Raw genomic sequence first — 21,932 nt, 5'->3', positions numbered from 1 at the left:
AGATATTTGAAATGTTACCTTTTGATTGACTGGTGATAAAAACATAATGGAAGCAGGGTAGTAATAACAGATTAAAGATACATTTTAATAACAAATATGTTCTGGGTCGAGTAGTTGTAGCTGCCTAGCGTGTGTGGGGGGGGTCCACCAATCACTCAAGCCCAGGGAATAAATAATAATGTACCTGTCCATCTGCTGTGTGTATGAATGGCCAGAGTATAAAATAGGGTTAAAGTGGTGATACTGATTTTGCTATATTAACACAATTTCCTGGGGAACCCCTGGAACCTATTCAAGGACACCTGGGGCACCACTTTGAGAACCACTGCTCTGAAGTCAGGTAATGAACACCAACATCAACCATTAACACAGACTGGTGTTTCTCCACAAGCAGGTGCTGCATCTGGTTAGTGAATAGAAAATAGATTTGCAGGTCGGGATACCAATTTCATGCAGTCAGGGGATATATTTCATACATGTGAACTTGTGAAATTGTAGGTGATAAAACAAATGAATGGTTTCTCTCTCCTGACTGGATCAAACTGGTGTAAGAGCTGAAAAAGAATGTTCTGCTTACTAAAGAGCTGGAGAGAAAATGGTCCTCACAATGTCTATTTCTCAAATTTGACAATACTTGTGGGGACATTTGGTCCAAGTACACACACACACACACACACACACACACACACACACACACACACACACACACACACACACACACACACACACACACACACAGACACACAAACACACAAACACACAAACACACAAACACACAAACACACGTTTCTCTCAGCATGTTCATAGCCCTCTTGTTGACAGAAAGTACTGTTATTGTAGAACAACCTTGATGGCTTGGACTTCAGAAATGCTGTAAAAATGAACAAAAGGTTGTTTCTACCTTAATTTATTTGTCCTAAGTCATGATCACCTCCTTCTGCTGGGCTATTTCCTCCTGAGCATTACACAAAGCCTCCTATGGAGTAAAGGACTGAACAGTGAAATGGGATTTGTGGAAAACAGGACATTTTCAGTTGTTATAATTCATATTTACTACAAGGTTTATCTTAGTGGACGACACATAAACACACTAAAACATACAGAAACTGCATCTGTCACAGTCAAACTCTTCATTCCCTCACCCAACTACTAAACTATATACTTTACCTTGTTCTGGGCCACTGTGGTAGACATACTAGCTATCTATTCCTGGATGGCTTTCATGATGTCATCCACTGCCTGGATCTGTTGATCTCATAACCAGCTTGCTCTCTTCGCATTTCCTCCAACTCCAGGGCCACCCTATATGCATGGATGTGCCCACACATGGACAGAAGACAGGATGAGATGATAGAAGACGGGTAAGACGTGGCACTGTGGCCTGTCCACTCTTAAAAGCAGGTTGCTTGCCCCAAAGATAGAAATTAGGGTCATATCGCATATACTGTAGATTTTGATATGGAAAATATGGTATTTGTAATTGTTTACCCCAAAATATAGGTCTGCTTTACTCCAATGTTTATCATTCTTCAACATACAGCAAACTATGTACAGAAATGGCATTATGCTTTAGACCAGTGGTTTCCAAACCTTTTGTGCCCATGGCAGACCAAAGTGCAAGTCAAAATCTCAAGACCCACCTGTATTAAAATCTGTGCAACACCTCTATGACATGTGTTATTATCACTGCAAATCTATATTTGTATTTACTAATACCAAATAAATAAATAAAAACTGTTTTCTATGAGTGCTTAGTGCTTATTTTTGCTGCTAAATGCAAACTACCTAGAAACAGTCAGTCCTATAACACCTTTTAACTTAACTTTATGACATGGCAGGCAACATGAAGACACCAGAAATATGCATACCTGTTGTTTCTCCTTGAGCTTCTTATTGAAAGCATCAGCTTTGGCCTTGGCCGCGTTGAGTTTCTGCTGAGAAGCTTTGAGCTCCTTCTCTCTCTCAGTCTCTGCGTTCTTCATCTTGTTCTCCAGCACCTTGTACTTCTCCTCCGCTTGCTTCTGCACGTCCTTGGTGCTGCACAGAGTCTCCTCGCTCACCTCTGGACGGATGCTAACACACCCAACACAAACGCACTGTTTACATTAAAATGCGTGTACGTTTAGCCCATCCTTTTAAAACCACATTAACCCTGCCATTCCTGTTTAGGGCAAAGTTCTAAATAACTTCTAAAAGCGAATTTCCAAAATAGTGAATCTACAAGTTCAAAACATATCCCGAAGTAACTTTGTTGTGAGCTTGTAGTTCGGCTAGGTACATACGGTAGGGCTTAAGACATGTCGTTAGATGTGACTGCATGGGTACTGGAAGAAAGTAGTACTGAAAACATTTGAGAGTGTGTGTGTGTGTGTGTGTGTGTGTGTGTGTGTGTGTGTGTGTGTGTGTGTGTGTGTGTGTGTGTGTGTGTGTGTGTGTGTGTGTGTGTGTGTGTGTGTGTCCTCACCATAGACAGTAGTAAAAAGGTCCTCACCCATGGCCTTGTGCAGTCTCTCCATCTCCTCCTGCTGTTGGAAGGAGCTCAGCTGCATCCAAAATGTAAAAGAAAATAGGGTAAAACAGAGTCACAAAAGTGTTTGCCCTTAAACGTTTTTACACATTTGTGGTTGACGGAGTAATTTAGTATTCTAAATAAGTAAGTAAGTACTTACTTATACTAAATAATATAAGGGTATACAACAAGGATCTGGGAAAAGAACTGTAGTAAACACAGACTAATATATGTGAGCAGAGGGACAACCAAGTCTGAGAATTTAACTGTGGGTGAATGTTTTTGAACCACCATACTTAGTTGACCGTATTCTTATGGACTACACTAAATATCTTTACCAAAATTACCAAAATTGCATCGCATCGCATTGGGTTGTGAGCTTGTATATCTGTTATTTTCTGCTAAATGTTAACTCCAGAATAGGAATGGTTCAAGTGGTTAATTCATTTAATAAAACATTACCTCTGGTGGCTTCATATTTAAGACTTCCTTCCTTGAAATAATCAAAGCAAAATATGACCAACTACAGAGTATATAAATGTTGTATCAATGTTTGACACATGCAGAAATGCAATCAGGCAAATGGAATCCTTTTAGTTATTAACACTCTATAGACATATAACAAGGTTAGACAATTCATGAAGACCTAAGAGTACATTTACTGTAGCACCTTCTTCTACTCCACACAGCCAATATGTCTATATTGTCCGCCTAGGACCTCCGGAGGCAGGCTAGGCAGGCTCACTAACATCAACTATAGCCGCTGGTATAGAACCTGTACCTCTGCTGTGTCTTCCATCGCTAATCCATCTTCTGCTGACTGTTCTTCACCGTGGACTAGAAGAATGTCTCCACACGCTTCCGCTTGGTCAGTAAAGCCTTACTGATGTCAGCTACAGCACAGATACCAGCTTATAGTCATCTGAATTTGAAATATGGAAAACATGAGATGTGTGACACTGCAGAGACACCTTACCTTATTTTGTCCATCACATCTCCAAATGAATAGAAAGATTAGGAATTAGAAATGCATGTTGATTAAGACAACATAGAACAACATGTTGAATGTTTCCTGTAACTCCTAATTAACCACATGAACCCCATAGCGTCCTTATTCTTGTAATTGGCAAACAAATGGTTGACATTCAGCGAAAATAGCCAACCTGCAAGCTCATAACACCTCGCATTGCAACGTGTTGTGAGCTTGTAGATCGGCTATTTTCTGCTAAGAGATTTGGTGCAGAAGGGGAAAAAGGATCAACGAAGTATATAGGGTTTAAAATGGTTAATGATAAAACAAAAAGATGTCCTGCCTACTGTTAGACCCTTATGGATGTTAGTATCCTCTTCATCATTTTAAAGGTGTTTCCTTCCATTCAGAAATTCCACTCAAATTGAAACCAGATCAGTTATTTGGTTAAAATAAGTCAGACACCAGATTGATTGATCAGAAGGTTCACATTTCAACATCATGCAATTAGACAATTAGGTACCAACATGTAAGTGGAAACGTAGCTACCACATTAACAAAGTAGACTGTTATTCAAAATGTGCTGATTATAATCTTTACAACATCCCTCTCTGTAGAATGTATTTCAAGTTTTATAATCACATTTTCAAAAGTAACTTATCAGCAATAAGGTCTGCATAATGATACTGCTCACAATTATCTTTATTTTTGATGGGTGTTTATTTTTTCCTCTGAAATACCCTAACTAAGGATCTGCAGACAAAGAGTGATTGTTCATAGAATATGATAGTCAAATTGTTTTCTTGTCATTCAGAAGCAGACAGACAGACAGACATCTCATACAGGCATACAAACAAAGCAGTTAGCAAACAAAACACATTACAACACAAGAAGGCAACAACAACAATGATATAGCATGTCTGAGGTTGAAAGCATCGAACAGATTGTACAGCTACTCATATTAATACCTCTCCTGTCCAAGTCCTTCAGGGATTTGGATGACAAGTCTACTTTGGGCTTATTGAGCGTGGCGGCCTCTGTACCATGCTCTGTAAACAACATTACATTAGGATTAAATTAACAAGTATATATAGAACACAACATAACTAAACATCATAAAACAAACTACACTACACTACTACACTACAACACAGCCTAGAGCATCATAACAAAGACTGCTTTGTTATGATGCTCTATAGGTGTTGTGACTGTCACAACACATTTAAAAAAGTGTTCAAGAATAACGAAAATAGCCAATCTCTATCTCTGGTCCATAGCATTGGACCAGAGCAAGCCGATCTCGGCAATCAAAACTTGTCATGTCACAACGTGATGTTACTTATGAGCTTATATGACTCATAACATGACAATGGTGGATTAAAAGATAATAAATAAAGACTTGAGACAGACAAAGAAGATAAGCTTACCATACAGCAATATTGGTGAGTTTATCATTGTTACAATCAGACTCAGTCAAAATTAATTACAGTCAGATTGTCATCTATAGTTTCATATCCATTTGAAGGTTGAGGCATTAAACGTGTATTTAGTAAAATATCTACACTTTTCCACGAGATTCAAACAGTCGAATTGACAGCAGAAACACATGTAACCTTCCTTCAATGATCAACGTTGGTAGTGTTACGGTGAAATGTGTGACCTGGCAATATTATGTCATGTGACTGAGGACTTGTTATGTGGAGTCCAATATGGTCAAATATTTTGACAGGTCACACATTTCAGCGTAACACCGCAGGAGGCGCGTTAGCGAAAATGATTGACAGGTGCATTGCGTGTGGGGTCACAATAATTATGAACTTTTACCCCAGGGATGCAAGGGCCAATAATGTTAACAAACAAGAAACTTTTCAATAGGTTAATTTTGAAACGGAATCCATTTGAATGTTAGCATTAGCAGATTAATGCTACAATCTGGGAATCCATTTGTAAAATTGTCTTGATTCAAACAACTAAAAGTTGGGGGGGGGGGGGGGTGCAGCGGGGGGGGGGTGCAGCGGGGGGGGGTGCAGCGAAGCGCGCTGGTGCTGGGAAGCAAATGCCTATATTTGTAAGGAGCGTCTTTACATATAGTCAAATCAAAGGGCTTTCTCAGTGGACCCACCATCTTGTGGTTTTAACCATCTTTTTAGGTTTTTCTTTTACAAACTACATTCCTTACACGGTTGTTGAGCTTAGCCTACATCTCAAACGCAACAAAACAACCATTGGTTGACAAATGAGAAGAACAGTGTGGAGTGGACTGAACATACTTTAGCCCTGAAACATGACAGTCGAGCGTCATGTGAACCATGGCTAAACATACTTTAGCTGCTAGGCTACAACCATAGTTAATATATCTACATAGATATATGTAGATCTACTGGCTACAGCCAGGACACTACATTTATACTAAGAGACTAGACTTACCAGAGACTATACAACTGCATCGGGTTCTGTTCTTCGTAGGCTCTAAGATCCAATCCTACTTATTTTATCCGGGTTGGAAATGTGCTGTCTCTACGCTACGCTAAAACCAATGGAACCACAAGGTCTCTGAGCTGGAGGTCTCCATGTCCATCGAGCGGCTCACCAGGACTACATCCTGGCATCTGTTGTCTGTCCAACCTCTCTTTATCTTTTGTGTCCAGTCTCAAAATTCTTCTACAGACGGGAGCCCGGAGCAACAGCTCCACGTGGATACGTTCCCATAGGGTTTTAGGCTACGTACTACTCGCTAACTCTATGCTATAGACCATATTCACACGGCGGCCATGTTTCTATGAAGTCAATGAAAGTAGCCACCCCGGGTGGCGGCACTTTCAATGTTAAATTCCAATATGGCCGCCGTGTGAATATGGTCTATTGCTCTCTGCTCTCTACTCCTTACACACACACACACACACACACACACACACACACACACACACACGGGAAGTGAGGGTTGACCTCTTTCAATCACATCCGGGGGAATGTCGTAAATAGCTGATCTACAAGCAACTGTGAGCTTGTAGATCTGCTATTTTCAAATGGCTGAAAAGTGGTTTAATGTATGTTTTGTAATAATAATCAAAATCTACAAAGTAACTAAGTAACTCAAGTTTTCAAATACATGTAGTGGAGTAAAAGTACAATATTTGCATCCAAGATGTAGTGGAGTAGAAGTAATAGTTCAGTCAGACAACTCTTAGATTGGATTAGAATATATATTTATTAGCAAGCTTGAGCATGGAATAGAAAGCATGAGGAAGCATGGTTTGGCGTCAGGCCTCTGAATCCATTCATCCCCTGTAAGGATAACATTTTAATGAATGTTACATGCCAAATAGCATTTACAGGGAATGAATTAAACCCCCATGGGGATCTAGAAACAGAGCCTACAGGTGGATGCCGGGGAGGCGGGTGGGATGACTTTCATGGGCAGCAGCAGTAAGCAGCGAGCAGCAGCAGGTAAGCAGCGAGCAGCGGTAGCAGATCTCAGCAAGCAGCAGCAGTAACGACACACGTCGGCTCAGCAAGACAGGGCAGCCAGAGTGAGCAGGTAACAGCACAGTACCTATAACCACCCGATCAGGAGGAAAGAGCATGTGACCTAGTCACCTGATCGGTTGCCCCAATCCCTTGAGTTGCCTGGCCTGAACTAGCTCCATAAACTGCGCCTCATTATTGGAAATTGGAAATACTCAAGTAAAGTACAAATACCTAAATTGTACTGTACAGTACTTGGTTAGATGGGTGATCTATAAAAATGCCAAACATGTAGACCTACTTATATTGTGATATGTGATATACTGATACACACGCGCGCGCGCGCACACACACACACACACACACACAATTGTCAAGATGACCATAGCCCTAGAATGTCTGTGATCTTACATACATTTCATTTCATGTATTTGGAATACATGAAATGTATGTAAGATCACAGACATTCTAGGGCTACTGCTTGAATTAAACATTTTATAGTTTGGAAACCAAAGATGGTTGAGGAAACCAAAATGCCTCGCAATGTCTCAAAATAACAGCTATGATATATGTTCCCTGGAACTTGGAAGTGTATGTTAGGGTAGCCTTGGTAACTAAGAATGAAAGAACATGTATTTCATTATTGTCACATCGGGGTGATGTCTGCGTAAAGTAGACATTGTAGTATTTCCACTGCCGTAATTTATCGTCGTGAAACACTTGCGAGTTGCGACATACCGTAGTCTTTTTTTTATCCACGACTCTTTTGCCATCCCCGGGTCATAATGAACTGGAAACCCAAAGTGGCTCCAAACGCCAAATCTGCTGGATAATGGAGACTGGAGTGTCTTCTATTTCTGGTCCCTCTGTGGCATTAGCCATTATTGCAACAGTTTAAATTCAGCGTGTTTTCTCTTTCGGCGTGACTTTTTTTGTTTGTTTACTCTGTGTGGGGGGAGCGGGGGGGAGGAGCTGGCAATTCCAGGTTGGTCTAGGTTTCATAGTTGATCGCAGATCCATTGAAGGTTATCCTTTGTAGGTTAGTATGTTGAGCACAGAGCGCATCGTCTGAAGTTGTTAAAAAAAACGGTTCAATACGAATACATGTATCCTTGCAGGCTATATCTTTGTTTTTGTTTTTCTTACATTTTGGAGCAAATACTGCAATGTAGAAATACTCTCTTACAAGTAAAAGTTGTACAAAATTTACTTAAAGTACCAAAAGTAGAAAGTACTCATTATGCAGAATGTCCCGTTTCACAGGTTTTCAAATGTATACAACTTTTGAAAATAGCTGATCTACAAGCATTTGTGAGCTTGTAGATCTGCTATTTTCAAATGGCCAAAATATATGGGGCTGAAGTGGTTAATGTATTATTTTGTAATAATAATCAGAATCTACAAAGTAACTAGTAACTCAAGTTTTCAAATATATGTAGTGGAGTAGAAGTAGAAGTAATAGTATTGGAAATTGGAAATACTCAAGTAAAGTACAAATTGTACAGTACTTGGTTAGATGGATAATCTATAAAAATGCCAGATATGTAGACCTACTTATATTGTGATATGTGATATACTGATACACACACAATTGCAATTGTCAAGATGACCACGGTTTTGATTTAAACATATTTTATAGGTAGGCCTACTTATTTAGTTATTGCGTAATGGTTGTGTTAACCTGATTCCCTGTTGTAGAGGTCCAATGAATAAAGTAACCTGATCACCTGTCATGTCTTACATTTTTGTCACACAATTAGACTCCATACTGCAGTCTGGAAACCAAAGATGGTTGAGGAAACCAAGCTGCCTCGCAATGTCTCAAAATAACCACGTGGTGGCAGCAAACAGCTGATTGATTGATTGATGTACTTTATTTAGTAAGACATGAGAACATCAGTACATTGAAGTACAAATTCACAATACAAGGTCTACTAAACTGGGAGACTCATTAAGCACTAAGCTTGTTTAAGATAAGATCCCCATGCACACAAATCATGATGACATATAAGAGACAGACAGATATACACACTACTATACAGAATGTCATACAATCAGCTTACAGGTTACTGGTATGAGTGAAAAAAAATTACAAAAGAAGAAAAAGGGGGGGGGGGGTAACGTTAAGACTTAGACAGGGGCCATTTTCGAATTGCAGCCTCCTGAAGATGTATCTTTAGGGCAGTTTTGAAGGTGAGTAGGGTTTTACACTCCTTTATTCCTTTTGCTGGAACTTGGAAGTGTACGTTACCGTAGCCTTGGTAACTATTATAATCATGTATTTAACCTTGCTTTATAACAAACAAATTGATTCATTACCAAAGAATCTCAGGCTAATGTGTGCTGCTGTTTGTTGTAGAGCACGAAAATAAATCATGAAAGATTCTATTTTGACTGTTAGATAAGTAAGAAAACACATGAAAACAGATGGAATAAACTGTCCTTTAAATTATATTGGCCATGAAGTATAAGACCGGAATTCAACAGAATAGGTATCAAACTGTAGTTAAAATACCAAAAGTAGAATCTACTCATTATGCAGAATGTCCCATTTCACAAGTTTACAAATGTATAAAATGTCAATGACAAGCTTCATATGCAGTACAGTAGAGCTCATATTAATGTTGATACAGTAGGTCTAGTTGAGCAGATGCAGAGTAAATCATCATTACTGACATGACATGCGAAAACAAACACCTCAAGTGATATTGAAATCATTCACTGTACTAGCAATAGTGTAGTCTAACAATAATGTGCATACTTGTATATACACACACACACACACACAGGTTTGTGTATACAAACAAGTTTAATGTGGAATATTTGGAGTTTAAAGCATGTCATATGGGACACTTCAAATGAAAGTTTGTTTGATTATAATCATGTTGTTTAAAAGAAGTAAAGACATTTTGCCCTATTTGTTGCGATTATGCTTTTTGCTCAAAATAAAGAATATCTGGAGTACTGGTACTATTGACAATTTGACATAACTAATAATCAGAGTTCCAAGATTACTTTTTGACCACTTCTACTTTTGTTATGCAGACATCCCACATACTGCACTGTAGTCTAAAATACATGTTAGCCAGTAATTCATTTTTAACCAGTGTGGAGAACCAAAAGGATAGAGATTGTTTAGGGGGGGGTGTGTGTGTGTGTGTGTGTGTGTGTGTGTGTGTGTGTGTGTGTGTGTGTGTGTGTGTGTGTGTGTGTGGGGTGGCTTGAGCCTCCCATGGCTCAAGTCCCCTTCAGGCGGCACGCCTCCGTCGGAGAAACCGTGTGGACCTTCTTCAATCTGACTGGCTCTCCAATCGTTTATACGTTTCCACAAAAAAGAAAAACACACAAAAGTGATGTTACATCAATGTGTCATTAAACATTGAATTAGTTTCCCCCCATTACAAGCAGGAATTGTGTGAAGAGAGAAGGTTAATGGAAATGCTTAAACAACACTTGTTTTGTAGCTTTGTAGCTGCAGTTGAAGCAAGTTCAACTTGGATTGTAGCTTTAGATTTTGTAGCAGCTACAAGTTGTCAATTCGCAACATCCAGCTTTACTCAAATGGTACAGACCACATAACACAATGCATGTTAGTCTCATATCCTGACAGACCTGTCAATGATCTTCATATCCTGTACATACCGGACAGACCTGTCAATAATCTTCACATCATGTACATAGCAGACAGGCCTGTCAATCATCTTCAATTACTCCTCCTAATCCTACAGTTACTCCTTTACAAATCTAGGCTTGCTAAGTAGCGAATAAGAAAACTCACTTTTTCACCCGTTTTCCCTGAATAAGTTTCCCCAGACAAACATAGACAGATCTTTTTAACCATGTAACAATAATTAGTCTTTCCATGACAAACTTTTCTAAATGTTCCAAAGAAGTTTCAAAAGTATCAGATCTACAAGCTGACAACGTGTCGTGATGCGCAACATTGTGAGCTTGTATATCTGCTATTTTCACACTTTTTCTTTTATTTTCCCCAGTACTGTACATGCTAGATTGATATGGTTGTGGTTGTGACTATGTTTGGAAGGTTTACTGAGGGTTGGAAAGCCTCAGTCTTGGCTCCAGCACCAGCAGCAGAGATCCTCTGATGATTCCAGGACTTGCTATACGTCTTCATTTTCATCTGGAGAAAAACACAATACAACACAATCAATCATGATCTAATGTTTAGAAAATGTACCTCAGAAACCCTTTCAACTGCATTATACTCAATTGCCTGAGGTACCCCATGGATCTAGTAGAATGTTTCACAAGTTTTATTCTATTTCAAAATGAGCTAAAACAGCCTGTATACAAGCTCACAATGCATTGCATGGCAACATCGACCATGATCTGGCACTACCCAAATTTAGAACAAACATGGGGAAATTCTCATTCTACTCCTCTGCCACCAAAATGTGGAATGCCCCGACACAACAATCCATTAAAAGATTCTTTCAAAACGGGCCTGAAAAAACATCAGGAGACCACAAGGGGAGGTATATGTAAATTCCCATAGAAGGAGTCATCATTCACTGCCGCCGTTTTTCCCTTTGCACATATGTGTTTGTTGATGACATGTATTAGTGTACATTTCTTATGCTAAGTTGATTAATTGAATACATAGGACCACAATGGGAACAAGTCCCCTTGACTTTTTAGCCTTAATGTCTTACTGCACCACGTGCTGTTTATATTTCTGACTTCATAAATTATTCAATCAATCTGCAAATGTTCCGCCTAGAATAGGGATACTAGGGTTCACCTTAGTAAACTAAGAAAACAAAATCTGGTAACAAATACTTTTTGCCATTGAAAAACTACTGTAGCAAATGGATGTACAAGGGCGTGTATAAATACTGACACACACACTCACCCAGTTCATAGAGCTGATCTTTCATGTTGATGAAGGTGATGAAGTGGAAGTTGACTTTATCGGGTTCCGGCTGAGAAAGTGAAACATTGAAGACTTGGATTTGTACATAATGTATGTATATTGCATTTTTCATATCAGTAATGAGAAGCTCAAAACCATTAGCATATGTCCACAGACAAAAACTGACCAAAAGTATTGTGAACATAATATATTTTCAAACATGTATGAAAATCTAAATTGAGCCAAACAGCTGTTAGAGGACTTACCCTACACTGGCCCTGTGCAGCCGCCTCATCATGAGCCTCCCGGATGGCCTTGGAGGAGAAAGAAAATAATTGTGTTAAACTGAGGATATTGTCTTTCATTGCACAAAATTTGAGGGTTTTAAGAATATTTCAGTTAATAGTAATAACATGGGCAGTGATTTCCATGTTATTTAACCACTTAAACCCTATATACTTTGGAGAGGGGTCCCCCAGGGTCTTTACTAATAATACATACATGATCTAACATGGATTCAGGCCCCTCAACCTCCCTTTCATTTGTCGACATCTCCAGGCTAGTTGATGCATACATACATCTTAGAACACATCATATGGAGATATACTTCAATAAAAGAGACATTTAAAATAAAATGGAGTGCATCTATATTGCCAGCATATAATTCAAAAATACCTTCTCTTGGTGAGCTTTGCTGACACCGTAGTATGTCCCAGATATGGATTGACATGGACGTGCCATTGATGAAGGAATGTCTTTTTCTGCAGGACTCATAATCGAGGCCAAAGTAGGAACATGTTTTTGTGTTTTCAGAACCAGGGATTTCCTGAAATAAACAGAGGATGGGTTATACATTAGGACAAACTGTACTGTATTGCAGTGGTTCTCAAAGTGGGGTCTGGGGACCCCCAAGGGTCTTCGATGGGTGTTCAAGGGGGTGAAATTATTTAATATATAAAAATCTGTTTAACCGCTTTAACTCTATATGGTTGGCTGTTTGAAAATATCAGATGAACAAGCTCACAACAGTTGTGAGCTTGTAGAAGCTTGTAGATCGGCCTTTTTCAAAAATATCTTAAATTTGACAAATTAGGAATATTTTTTTTAAACAAATCTTTAATGGGGTCCTTATCTCTTTGAACCAGCTCAAATGAACAAAGATCATATCTGAGTACAATATAATGACAAATGTCAACTGGAACTACGGTTAATTTATTTACTACAAACTATATGCTACTATTAGCATGTTAGCTAGCCATGGATCACACGACGCTCGTCCGTCACGAGCGTCATGGCTGAACTTCAACCTGGTGTTTGCACGTTCTCCATTTACGACCCGTACATCTACATAAACGTTCAGATTTCAAATATAAAGTGCTTACCTCATGGCCACGGATGTTACAATTCTACTCGGGCCCTCAAAAGTACTCGCATCTTCCGTATTGTTCAATAAAAAGCATTTTAATCCGATCGATGGCCATTTTTTTAATACGCTTTCAACTGCGCGACCTTATCGGTTGGAAGGTGTATTGCACTCTAATACATTATAACTATGAGAAAATGGCCACCGATCGGATTAAAATGTTTTTTTTATTGAACAATACGGAAGATACGGTTACTTATACCCACCCGAAGTGAATTGCAACATCCATGGCCATGAGGTAAGCACTTTATATTTGAAATCTGAACGTTTATGTAGATGTACGGGCCGTAAACGGAGAAAGAGCAAAAACCAGGTTGAAGTTTCGTCATGACTGTCATGTTTCAGGGCTACATGTTAGCATGTCTTACCTGAGAAGCTATTGATCCAGAAGTATCATGCTCTCTGTCTGGAAAAACTGACGGTACGGCTGTACTTTTCAACAGTCGTCTGTCTCTTTGGAAGATACTTGTTTGTAGTCTTCAGAAAATGACCACTGCACACATAAGTTTGGTACGCTTGCCTTGCGTCTGTAATGGCGTGGAGCATAGGGTGTCTGTAGCGATCAACCACAACCACAACTCTTTATTCTCGAAAGGAAAACGATGTAAAGTTTTGTCTCCACAAAAATCACGAGTCCACAAACTTGACTAAAGACACTAAAGTTAGTGTAGGCTGCTTGCTGTGGGTGTGTCTGTGAGTCAGGGAACAGCGTGGTGACTTTGTTTACAAACCAAACCTCGCGAGATGCGAAGCGTTTCCCCCGCGAGAGTTGAGGCCGCAGTTATCATTATATCATTTATATTTTTAATTATATATTTCTTAATCATAAAGTTGACAAAAACTCGTTTGTACGCAAATAAAATATATAGGTAAATGTAATATAACATACATTCTTTTGTATTTTATTTTTGAAGTTTAAACCTACTGTAATGTGTGTATAACTTCTGTTAAATAAAGTTAAAACCTCTAAAATGCCACGATTTCGCTGTGTGCGGGAAAGTAGCTGATCTACAAGCTCACGACGTGACTCTGACATGGCGCTTTGTGAGCTTGTAGATCGGCTATTTTCCCACACGCAAAGGCACGCACCTTCGAATGACGCAATGTGCATCCCTTCAACCAATGAGCGGCGTGCATTCGGCGGGCAGCCGGCCAATCAGAGGAGTCACGTGCTGTCTGTGGACGTTGAGCTAGGTAGCAGCTGAGAAAGTGCTTCAGTCAGTGTTTGATGCTTCAACAACAGAGGACTTCTGACTCACTACTGCCTGCGGTAGATAACTGAAGACTAGACTACAGACATCACTCTTTATTGACAGTTGCTTTCAGAATTGAACGGTTTTTATCGTATCTTCGGTGGAGTTTAGCATTATGGTGAGTACAGTAATTATGAAAAATAGTAATACCTAGAGTTAAGCTTGTTATTCTCCCTTTACTAGGCTAAACGTTAACGTTATGGTGTTGGTGTCGCTCGACGAACTGATCTTCCAAGCTTATAACCGACGCTTTGTCAGCTTGAAGATCTGTTCTCTGCTGGTCGACAAGCAACGTGCATTGAGTTTCAGTCTTTTGTTTTGTGGTGTTTCTGGCTTATTTGACGTTATTTGGTTGTGTCTGTGCTGTTTTGGTTGCTGTTTGCTCATGTTTGCTGGTTCAACGGCTTTAAAACGTTGGTTGTTGAGAGAATTTTGAATGTTTTGAACGTTGGTGAAGTGTGTTTTGAACCTTCTCAACGTAAAGTATAGTTTGATTTGATCGTTGCTTTTTAACTAAATTCAGAATTGAACGGTTTTATCTTATCTTCGGTGGAGTTCAGCGTTATGGTGAGTAAAATAATTATGGAAAAAAAACTAGAGTTAAGCTTCTCACGTTAGGCTAAACGTTGACGTTATGGTGTTGGTGTCGCTCGCCGAACTGATCTTCCAAGCTTATAACGGACGCGTTAACTTGTCAGCTGTGGTGATGTTTGCTGGTTTAACGGCTTTTAAACGTTGGTTGTTGAGTGAATTTTGAATGTTGTGAACGTTGGTGAAGTGTGTTTTGAACCTTCTAAACGTAAAGTGCAGTTTGAACGTTGCTTTTTAACTAAACACGTTGTTTTTAAAGGGACTACACTACACCATGAATTTTAACTTTTTCTTATTTTTTGTTTTTGGTCTCCCCTACCTCTCTTCTATCCTCAAAAATACCCCAGTTTGAACACTCAGGCTTTCACAGCAAATCTGGGGTTTTCTGTAAATTGGTCTAAAAACAGGCCAAACTGATTTGGTCCCTGTGCCCACGTCACGTCAGGGAACAATTCCTCCCGTTTTTCAGTTAAAAAATAAAAATAAAACTGTAATTTTTTTTTTTTTTTTTTTTTTTTGTATTTGATCCAGTATTGGTTTTTGGTGAATCTTTTAAACCTCAAGTGCATTTTTAACGTTGCTCTTTGTAACTGTTTTTGTTTCTGTTTTTGAATGTTAGTTTCAACAGTGGATGAACGTGCAGAACCCTGCATACATGGGGAAGACCAACAGTGCTCCAAAGAGAGCTGCTCTTGGAGACCTTTCCAACTTTGCCAACAAGGCTTCTAACACCACGGTAATATTTAAACCCCTTATTCTCAACCTTTACAATTTCACAGTCCCCCAATTTTTTTCAGATCCCTACACTGAAGTCCTTTTGTTAATTTAAACTGACTGTTAATTTAAACAATTACGTTGTTTACATTTAATTTGTATACCTCTAATGTAAGGTTCCCTTTGTACACTCTCAGTTCAAGACGGTACAACAGGACAAGGCCCTGGATGATGGTGTCTACACAAGAATCCTACAGAGGATCCCTGATGTACCATGGGTGAACGTGGACCACATCAGAAATGTGGACCTCTGCAGAGGCCTCCCAAGAGTCGCAGACAAGGTCAGGGAGAGAACGGTGGCTGGGCACTGTGGCAGGCACCTAAAACTGGTGGCCAACAAACGTACACAAGGCACAGCTAGGAGGGGAGAGAGGCGCACCACCTATGTAGACACACTGCAGCGTGACAGCAGAGCTAACAACACTGCAGAGCTCCTGATGGGGGACAGGAAGGTGTGGAGAGCGTCCATCCTGGAATCCCGAGTAAGTTTTTGCTAGTCTGCACTGTAGCATTTCATATCATCGCTGTCGGGTGGAAACATTCTATCTCCATATTTCAACTTTATGTTTTTATATAAATGAATGAATGCTCTACGTTGTCGTATCATGCAAAAGTAGTTACTCGACTAGTCACAACGCGTTTTTGAAGATGGCCAAACCTATTTAGCCCTGAGGCAGATTTCTTTTATAAACGGCCTCTAAATGCTAACCTTCTGAAAAAAACCTCTTCTTTATTTAAAAAAAACGAAAACTAAAATCATTTTGTCAGTTGCTATACAGTACATGGAAACATCTAAAATGACAGATGCTTTCCCAGATTGAAAGGTATAACAATGTATAAGCTTTCCAAGTCTAAATGGGTTAAGTGTGTGTGGGGTTTTATAAATATTGAACCAATGACAGGTATTAACAAGAGCTTGTGACTAAATAATAACTACATTGGAGCCATTGGAATTGTTTCTTTTTTCCATTTCCTCAAAAGTAACAGTTATGGACATACAATGTTTCTACCCGACAGTGACGATATACACTCAGAGTTACAGACCTGTAAGGGTCCCCCTGGTGGTCTCTGGACCCGATGTTCAGAACCAGTGATTTAAACTATGTACAAGAAACACATTACCTACAGTTTAACTTCAAAGAAGAATGTGTTTTGAATTTATTTTTTATTCTTTTCTCCTTCTCAGAGGACTGGAGTTGCCAGAGTTCAGGCACCTCCTCAAGTGTCTCCCTCCGCTGGTCCAGAACAAGCTGCAGATGTTTCCATGAAGGAGGCCTTCCCTGACCCGCTCCTCACAGTAGAGGACATTGATGCAGGAGACTCACAGATGTCCCACCTATGTTCTGAATATGTCAAAGACATATATGCACATCTAATGGATCTAGAGGTATGTGATGCCAGAGGCATGTTTTCTTTACTACATGATGTGACTAGGGTTGTCATACAATCATCACTTTTTACTTGACGATTCATTTTTCAATTGAACATTGGAACATAAAAATGTAATTTCTATTTGGCTTTTAGGCCATGTAAACATTATGTAATAATTGTGACAGGCTTAGATGTGACCTGGCGTCTTGCAGCAATGTAATTAAGTCTTTTGTTTGTACAGGTAAAGCAGGCTGTGCGACCCGGGTTCTTGAAGGGCTACGACATAACGGCACACATGCGAGCTAAGCTAATCGACTGGCTGATCCAGGTTCATTTAAGTTTCCAGCTGCGGCAGGAGACACTCTATCTCACAGTTGCCATCTTGGATCGTTTTCTGCAAGTAAGGGCAACTTACAAATTAGTTTGCCATTTGATCTGCTCTTGCCTTTCTTTATTTTATTTTCCTTTTCTTTTTTTAATGAGCTGTTGTGATGTATTACAGGTTCGGTCAGTTTCACCAAAGAAGCTCCAGCTTGTTGGTGTCACTGCCATGCTGGTGGCCTCAAAGTACGAGGAGATGAGACAAATAGGTGCCCCAGGGATCCAGGACTTTGCCGACATCACAGACAACGCCTTCACAACCACTCAGATTAAACAGATGGAGCGTGTAATGCTGAGGTACCTCAACTATGAGCTGGGGTTCCCGCTGCCCGTGCACTTCCTCAGGAGAGCATCCAAGGCTGCAAGCGTGAGTCACTGTTCACATGGTTCACTAACATACAAGGTGTAGTGATCAGACTTGACCCTCTGCACCAAGGCTTTGTCCAGACTGCAGGCAAGCTGTCAACACTGTTATTTGCAAGTGGTTAGTTTGGATTTGTGTAGAAAATAGCAGATCTACATGTCACAATTTGACATTGTGGATCGTCTATTTCCGGCAAGTGCCTTGGTCGTTCGCAGTTTCAGACTGAAACACACATTTAGAAAATTAGATTTCCATGAGGTTTTATGCTGTTCAGACTTGATAAAACAACTCTGATTTCCAATCTGGTTCGGACAATTATCAGATTTGGGCTGACAGTGTGAACGTAGTCTAAATGAACATGGGTGGTGACTGGTCAAATGATGGTTAAAATAAAGCATGTAGAAGGGTATTTTGAATTTATTATGCAAGCATGCTTTTTAATAGTGTTGTTTGTTTGTTCTAGTGTACTGTGGAGAGACACATGCTGGCCATGTATCTCATGGAGTTGACACTCCTTGACTACGACATGGTTCACTACCGGCCCTCTGAGATTGCTGCTGCTTCACTGTGCCTCTCTCAGCTGCTGCAGGGTGGCCTGCCATGGGTGAGTTCAATAGAATCAATGTTGGCTTATTTGTACAAATGACTAGCTTGACATTTTGTCTTTGATTCTAGTTTTTTTTCTTCCTACAGAGCAGTATTGCACCACATATGATGATCCTAACGATTGTTTTTCATGTGTTGCAGACTCCTACAGAGCAGCATTACACCAGGTATGACGAGGCTCAGCTGAAGCCCATAATGCAGCACATGGCAAAGAATGTCGTTGTTGTCAATGAGGGGAAAACAGAGTTCCAGGTGAGTTGGCAAACGAAGGCATTTGGAAGTTGATGGAGTAAGATGTGGATGTTTGAATAGATGAATACTAATGCTAAGATTCCCTCTCCACTAGGGTTGGCGTTAGGATAAATATAGGTTAGCATGTTATTTAGACAGATGCTAGGTTCATGTGTTTATCTGGCATCCTATAGTTTCAATGTACAGATTATTTACGTTTTGATACTATATTATTTAGACTGATGCTAATTTCTTAGTTTTCCTATGATCCTAGATTACTAAGACACTACACTGTCTCTCTGCATGTGATGTGTTGTACAGTGTGTTTACCTGGCTTAATTGCTAATGCTTACTGTAAGTTGCTCTGGATAAAGAGCGTCTGCTAAATGCCTTAATTGTAAATTGTAGTATAGTATAATGGAGTATACTATAATAAAGGAATAATAGGGATGTTTGCATAGATGAATAGTGAAGTACTAATATAAATGTTCCCTCTCCACTAGGGTTAGGGTTAGTATAATGTAGTATAATATAATGGAGTGAGATGGGGATGTTTAAATAGATTAATACTAATGCTAGTTTTCCCTCTCCACTAGGCTGTCAAGACAAAGTTTTCTGAGTGCAAGCTGCTGAATGTCACTGAACTCTCCGAGCTGCAGTCCTCCATAGTGAAGAACTTGGCTGCTCCCCTGCTGTGGTCAGTTTCTTCTGCATGATTGTGTCATTGCTGCCGTGGGTCTTATGGCATTATGTTGTAATGAGTCTATTTAGCTCCAGGTATTCTATCTATTGTGTCAGTGTCCTATTATAGTTTGTTGACACAGAGAGCGTTCTGCTTGGCTTAACTTAGTCAACGACTAGTCAGTGGACTTCTATCACTCTGAGTGTTCATAAATGAACAATAACAAAAGGCATGTATATAAATCAATAATCTCTAACAGTTTTATTATTTATTTATTTTTTGTCTGTGCGTACAGTATATAGGTATTTACATGTGTGTGTATATGTATATATGCATAGTGTCAAAGACTGTTAGCTGAATTCTAGAATGAAAAAAAAGGAAAGAAGAAAGCAATAATAATAACTAATAACGTACTATTCAGTAATGCTTCTTCTTCTTCTTTCGTGTGTCATCATCAGATTTCCAGTTCAGTAGTGTACAGCCACGCCCTCGTCTCAGGTCCCACATCGAAGAGGCCGGCCTCCGAGGGTGGTTTATACAGGGGACAGACTGTGATTATGTGCTCAGCGGTCTGCTCCGGCTCCCCACACTCGCATGCTGCTCCGTCCGCCAGGCCCCACTTCCTCATGGATGTTTTGAAGCATCCGACCCCGGTTCGCAGGCGGTTCAGCAGGGTCCATTGCCGGCGTGGCAGTTCCTCTCCTTTAATGCCGCCTCCCGGGTCCTGGATGTAACGGTGGATGCATGTGGGCCCGGCCAACTCCTGCTTCCAGGCTGCCGCCAGCCATGCCTCTGTAGACCGGTCCTCAGGGATGGACCTGAGCAGCTCTTGTACCGCCTTGCTGTACGGGTGGCGGGACTTGAGCCTATCTAGAGGCAACACTGTTGTGGTGGTGTTGTGCAGGATATGCCAGTCATGTCTACGGGCTTTCCTTGCAAGGGATTCAGTAATGCTGTTGACTGTTGTGTATGTACAGTATGTTTAGGAGCCAGGGATTAAGGTGTGTGTGTGTGTGTGTGTGTGTGTGTGTGTGTGTGTGTGTGTGTGTGTGTGTGTGTGTGTGTGTGTGTGTGTGTGTGTGTGTGTGTGTGTGTGTGTGTGTGTGTGTGTGTGTGTGTGTGTGTGTGTGTGTGTGTGTGTGTGTGTGTGTGTGAATATGTTTGTATATATCCATGTAAATATCTATGAATTATGTAAATATTAATATAATAAATCTATCAGTTTGAACCATAAGAATTGTTGGTCTGACTCTTGAATTGGAGTTCTAATCTCCTTTCAGTAGTATGGTAATGTTTATTATGTTGAATTAAAAGAAAGTTATGGCACTAGGTGTAATTCTCACGCCCATGAAACCTCCACCCGGTTTACCATGTACTTTTTCATTTTGTCTAAGAAATTAATTGAATAGACAAGTGGTTCCTATTGGGATTGTTTGACAGACACGCATTATTTCAAATATACAGTATAATGTACAACTATACCATTTTTTTAAATATACAAAAGTATTTTCTGCACACCCATTTCCCAACACAGAGGCAAATTATATACCCACTAAGAATATTTTAACCACTTTCAACCTGGCGTCCTTATTAAGGCATTTCTTTATATCTCTGCTGTTCGGCCGGAACCAGCTAAATCCAAAATGGTAATTGTTCAGGAAATGAAAAACAAAATATAAATTTTTCAGAAAATGAAGAAAACCTTATATTTTTAAAACAAAGCAATACTGCCTCATCAAACTTGGTATTGTGACTTTATATATTATCAGATACTTGCATGTGTCATTATATTATCACCACTTTACCCAAATCCAGTGCAAGTGGAGTTAGGAGGTTTTGTCCATCATTGATAAGAACAGCTGGCAATGGATCTCAAAGCTCACAACACATCACAACGCATTGTGAGCTTGGAGATCAGCTATTTATGGTGAGCGCCATCCTCATATACTATAGATCAAGCTGAATTCTGTACTTAAACAACTTATTTTAACATGCATTGTAAACAACCATGGATCTAACTGTTACCACTGTTGTTCTTCTACAGTTGAGTGCAACAAACAATTCTGCCTCAATACTCAATCATGTATTTAACAAAAGCGATCATGGCACACCAACAATAAAAAAATGGCATATAAATACAAAATACATTCATGAAAAATAGAATCTTTAGCCTATCAAATCTGTAGCCTACTGCACTAACAATAACAACCACAGTTGAATTTACCTATCATATACCTATCAACATTTTATTATCACTGTTGTGTGTTGCGTGTGTGTGGTGGGTGTTTCTTAGTGCTTTAGATTGTCATAAAAGCTGTGAAAGTCTTTTGGCATGATCTCCTTGAGCTCTTGGAGATGTTTGAAACGAACTCCTGCACACACTCATTCTCTGTCCATTAACATTTAAAAAGAAAACACGAGCAGATGACCTTTGTGAAG

At 39.7% G+C, this 21,932-nt stretch overlaps 2 protein-coding genes and 1 long non-coding RNA gene across 3 annotated transcripts in view; 1 reads left to right on the top strand and 2 right to left on the bottom strand.

The window, feature by feature from the left end:
* The window catches only part of LOC308092132 (ubiquitin carboxyl-terminal hydrolase isozyme L1-like), a 64,118-nt gene extending 51,515 nt beyond the window's left edge, over positions 1 to 12,603 (bottom strand). The window contains exons 1-3 of the mRNA XM_080437973.1: positions 12,493 to 12,603; positions 12,084 to 12,131; positions 11,818 to 11,887 (exon numbers count right to left, since the gene is read on the bottom strand). Of these exons, the coding sequence (XP_080294099.1) occupies positions 11,818 to 11,887; positions 12,084 to 12,131; positions 12,493 to 12,591 (217 nt within the window). The 5' untranslated portion in view covers positions 12,592 to 12,603. The remainder of the gene's footprint in view (positions 1 to 11,817; positions 11,888 to 12,083; positions 12,132 to 12,492) is intronic.
* LOC308092189 lies at positions 827 to 6,000 on the bottom strand. The gene is made up of 5 exons (XR_013933779.1): positions 5,907 to 6,000; positions 2,465 to 2,543; positions 1,869 to 2,073; positions 1,168 to 1,302; positions 827 to 976 (listed from the first exon to the last, which is right to left on the bottom strand). It is a non-coding gene; the product is annotated as an uncharacterized lncRNA (long non-coding RNA).
* A 1,740-nt stretch (positions 12,604 to 14,343) lies between the features above and the next one.
* LOC308088867 (G2/mitotic-specific cyclin-B2-like) lies at positions 14,344 to 19,527 on the top strand (the record flags this gene model as incomplete). The annotated part of the gene is made up of 9 exons (XM_080433452.1): positions 14,344 to 14,424; positions 15,704 to 15,820; positions 15,996 to 16,139; positions 17,045 to 17,245; positions 17,471 to 17,629; positions 17,732 to 17,977; positions 18,438 to 18,578; positions 18,722 to 18,832; positions 19,408 to 19,527. 9 exons carry the CDS (start codon positions 14,344 to 14,346, stop codon positions 19,525 to 19,527), a joined length of 1,320 nt encoding a protein of 439 aa, XP_080289578.1.
* Positions 19,528 to 21,932: the final 2,405 nt, after the last annotated feature.

Source organism: Gymnoscopelus braueri (assembly GCF_963280865.1).
Source record: "Gymnoscopelus braueri genome assembly, chromosome: 1".
In the NCBI taxonomy this organism is placed as follows: Eukaryota; Metazoa; Chordata; class Actinopteri; order Myctophiformes; family Myctophidae; genus Gymnoscopelus; species Gymnoscopelus braueri.
This window is presented reverse-complemented; position numbering and strand designations above follow the sequence as displayed.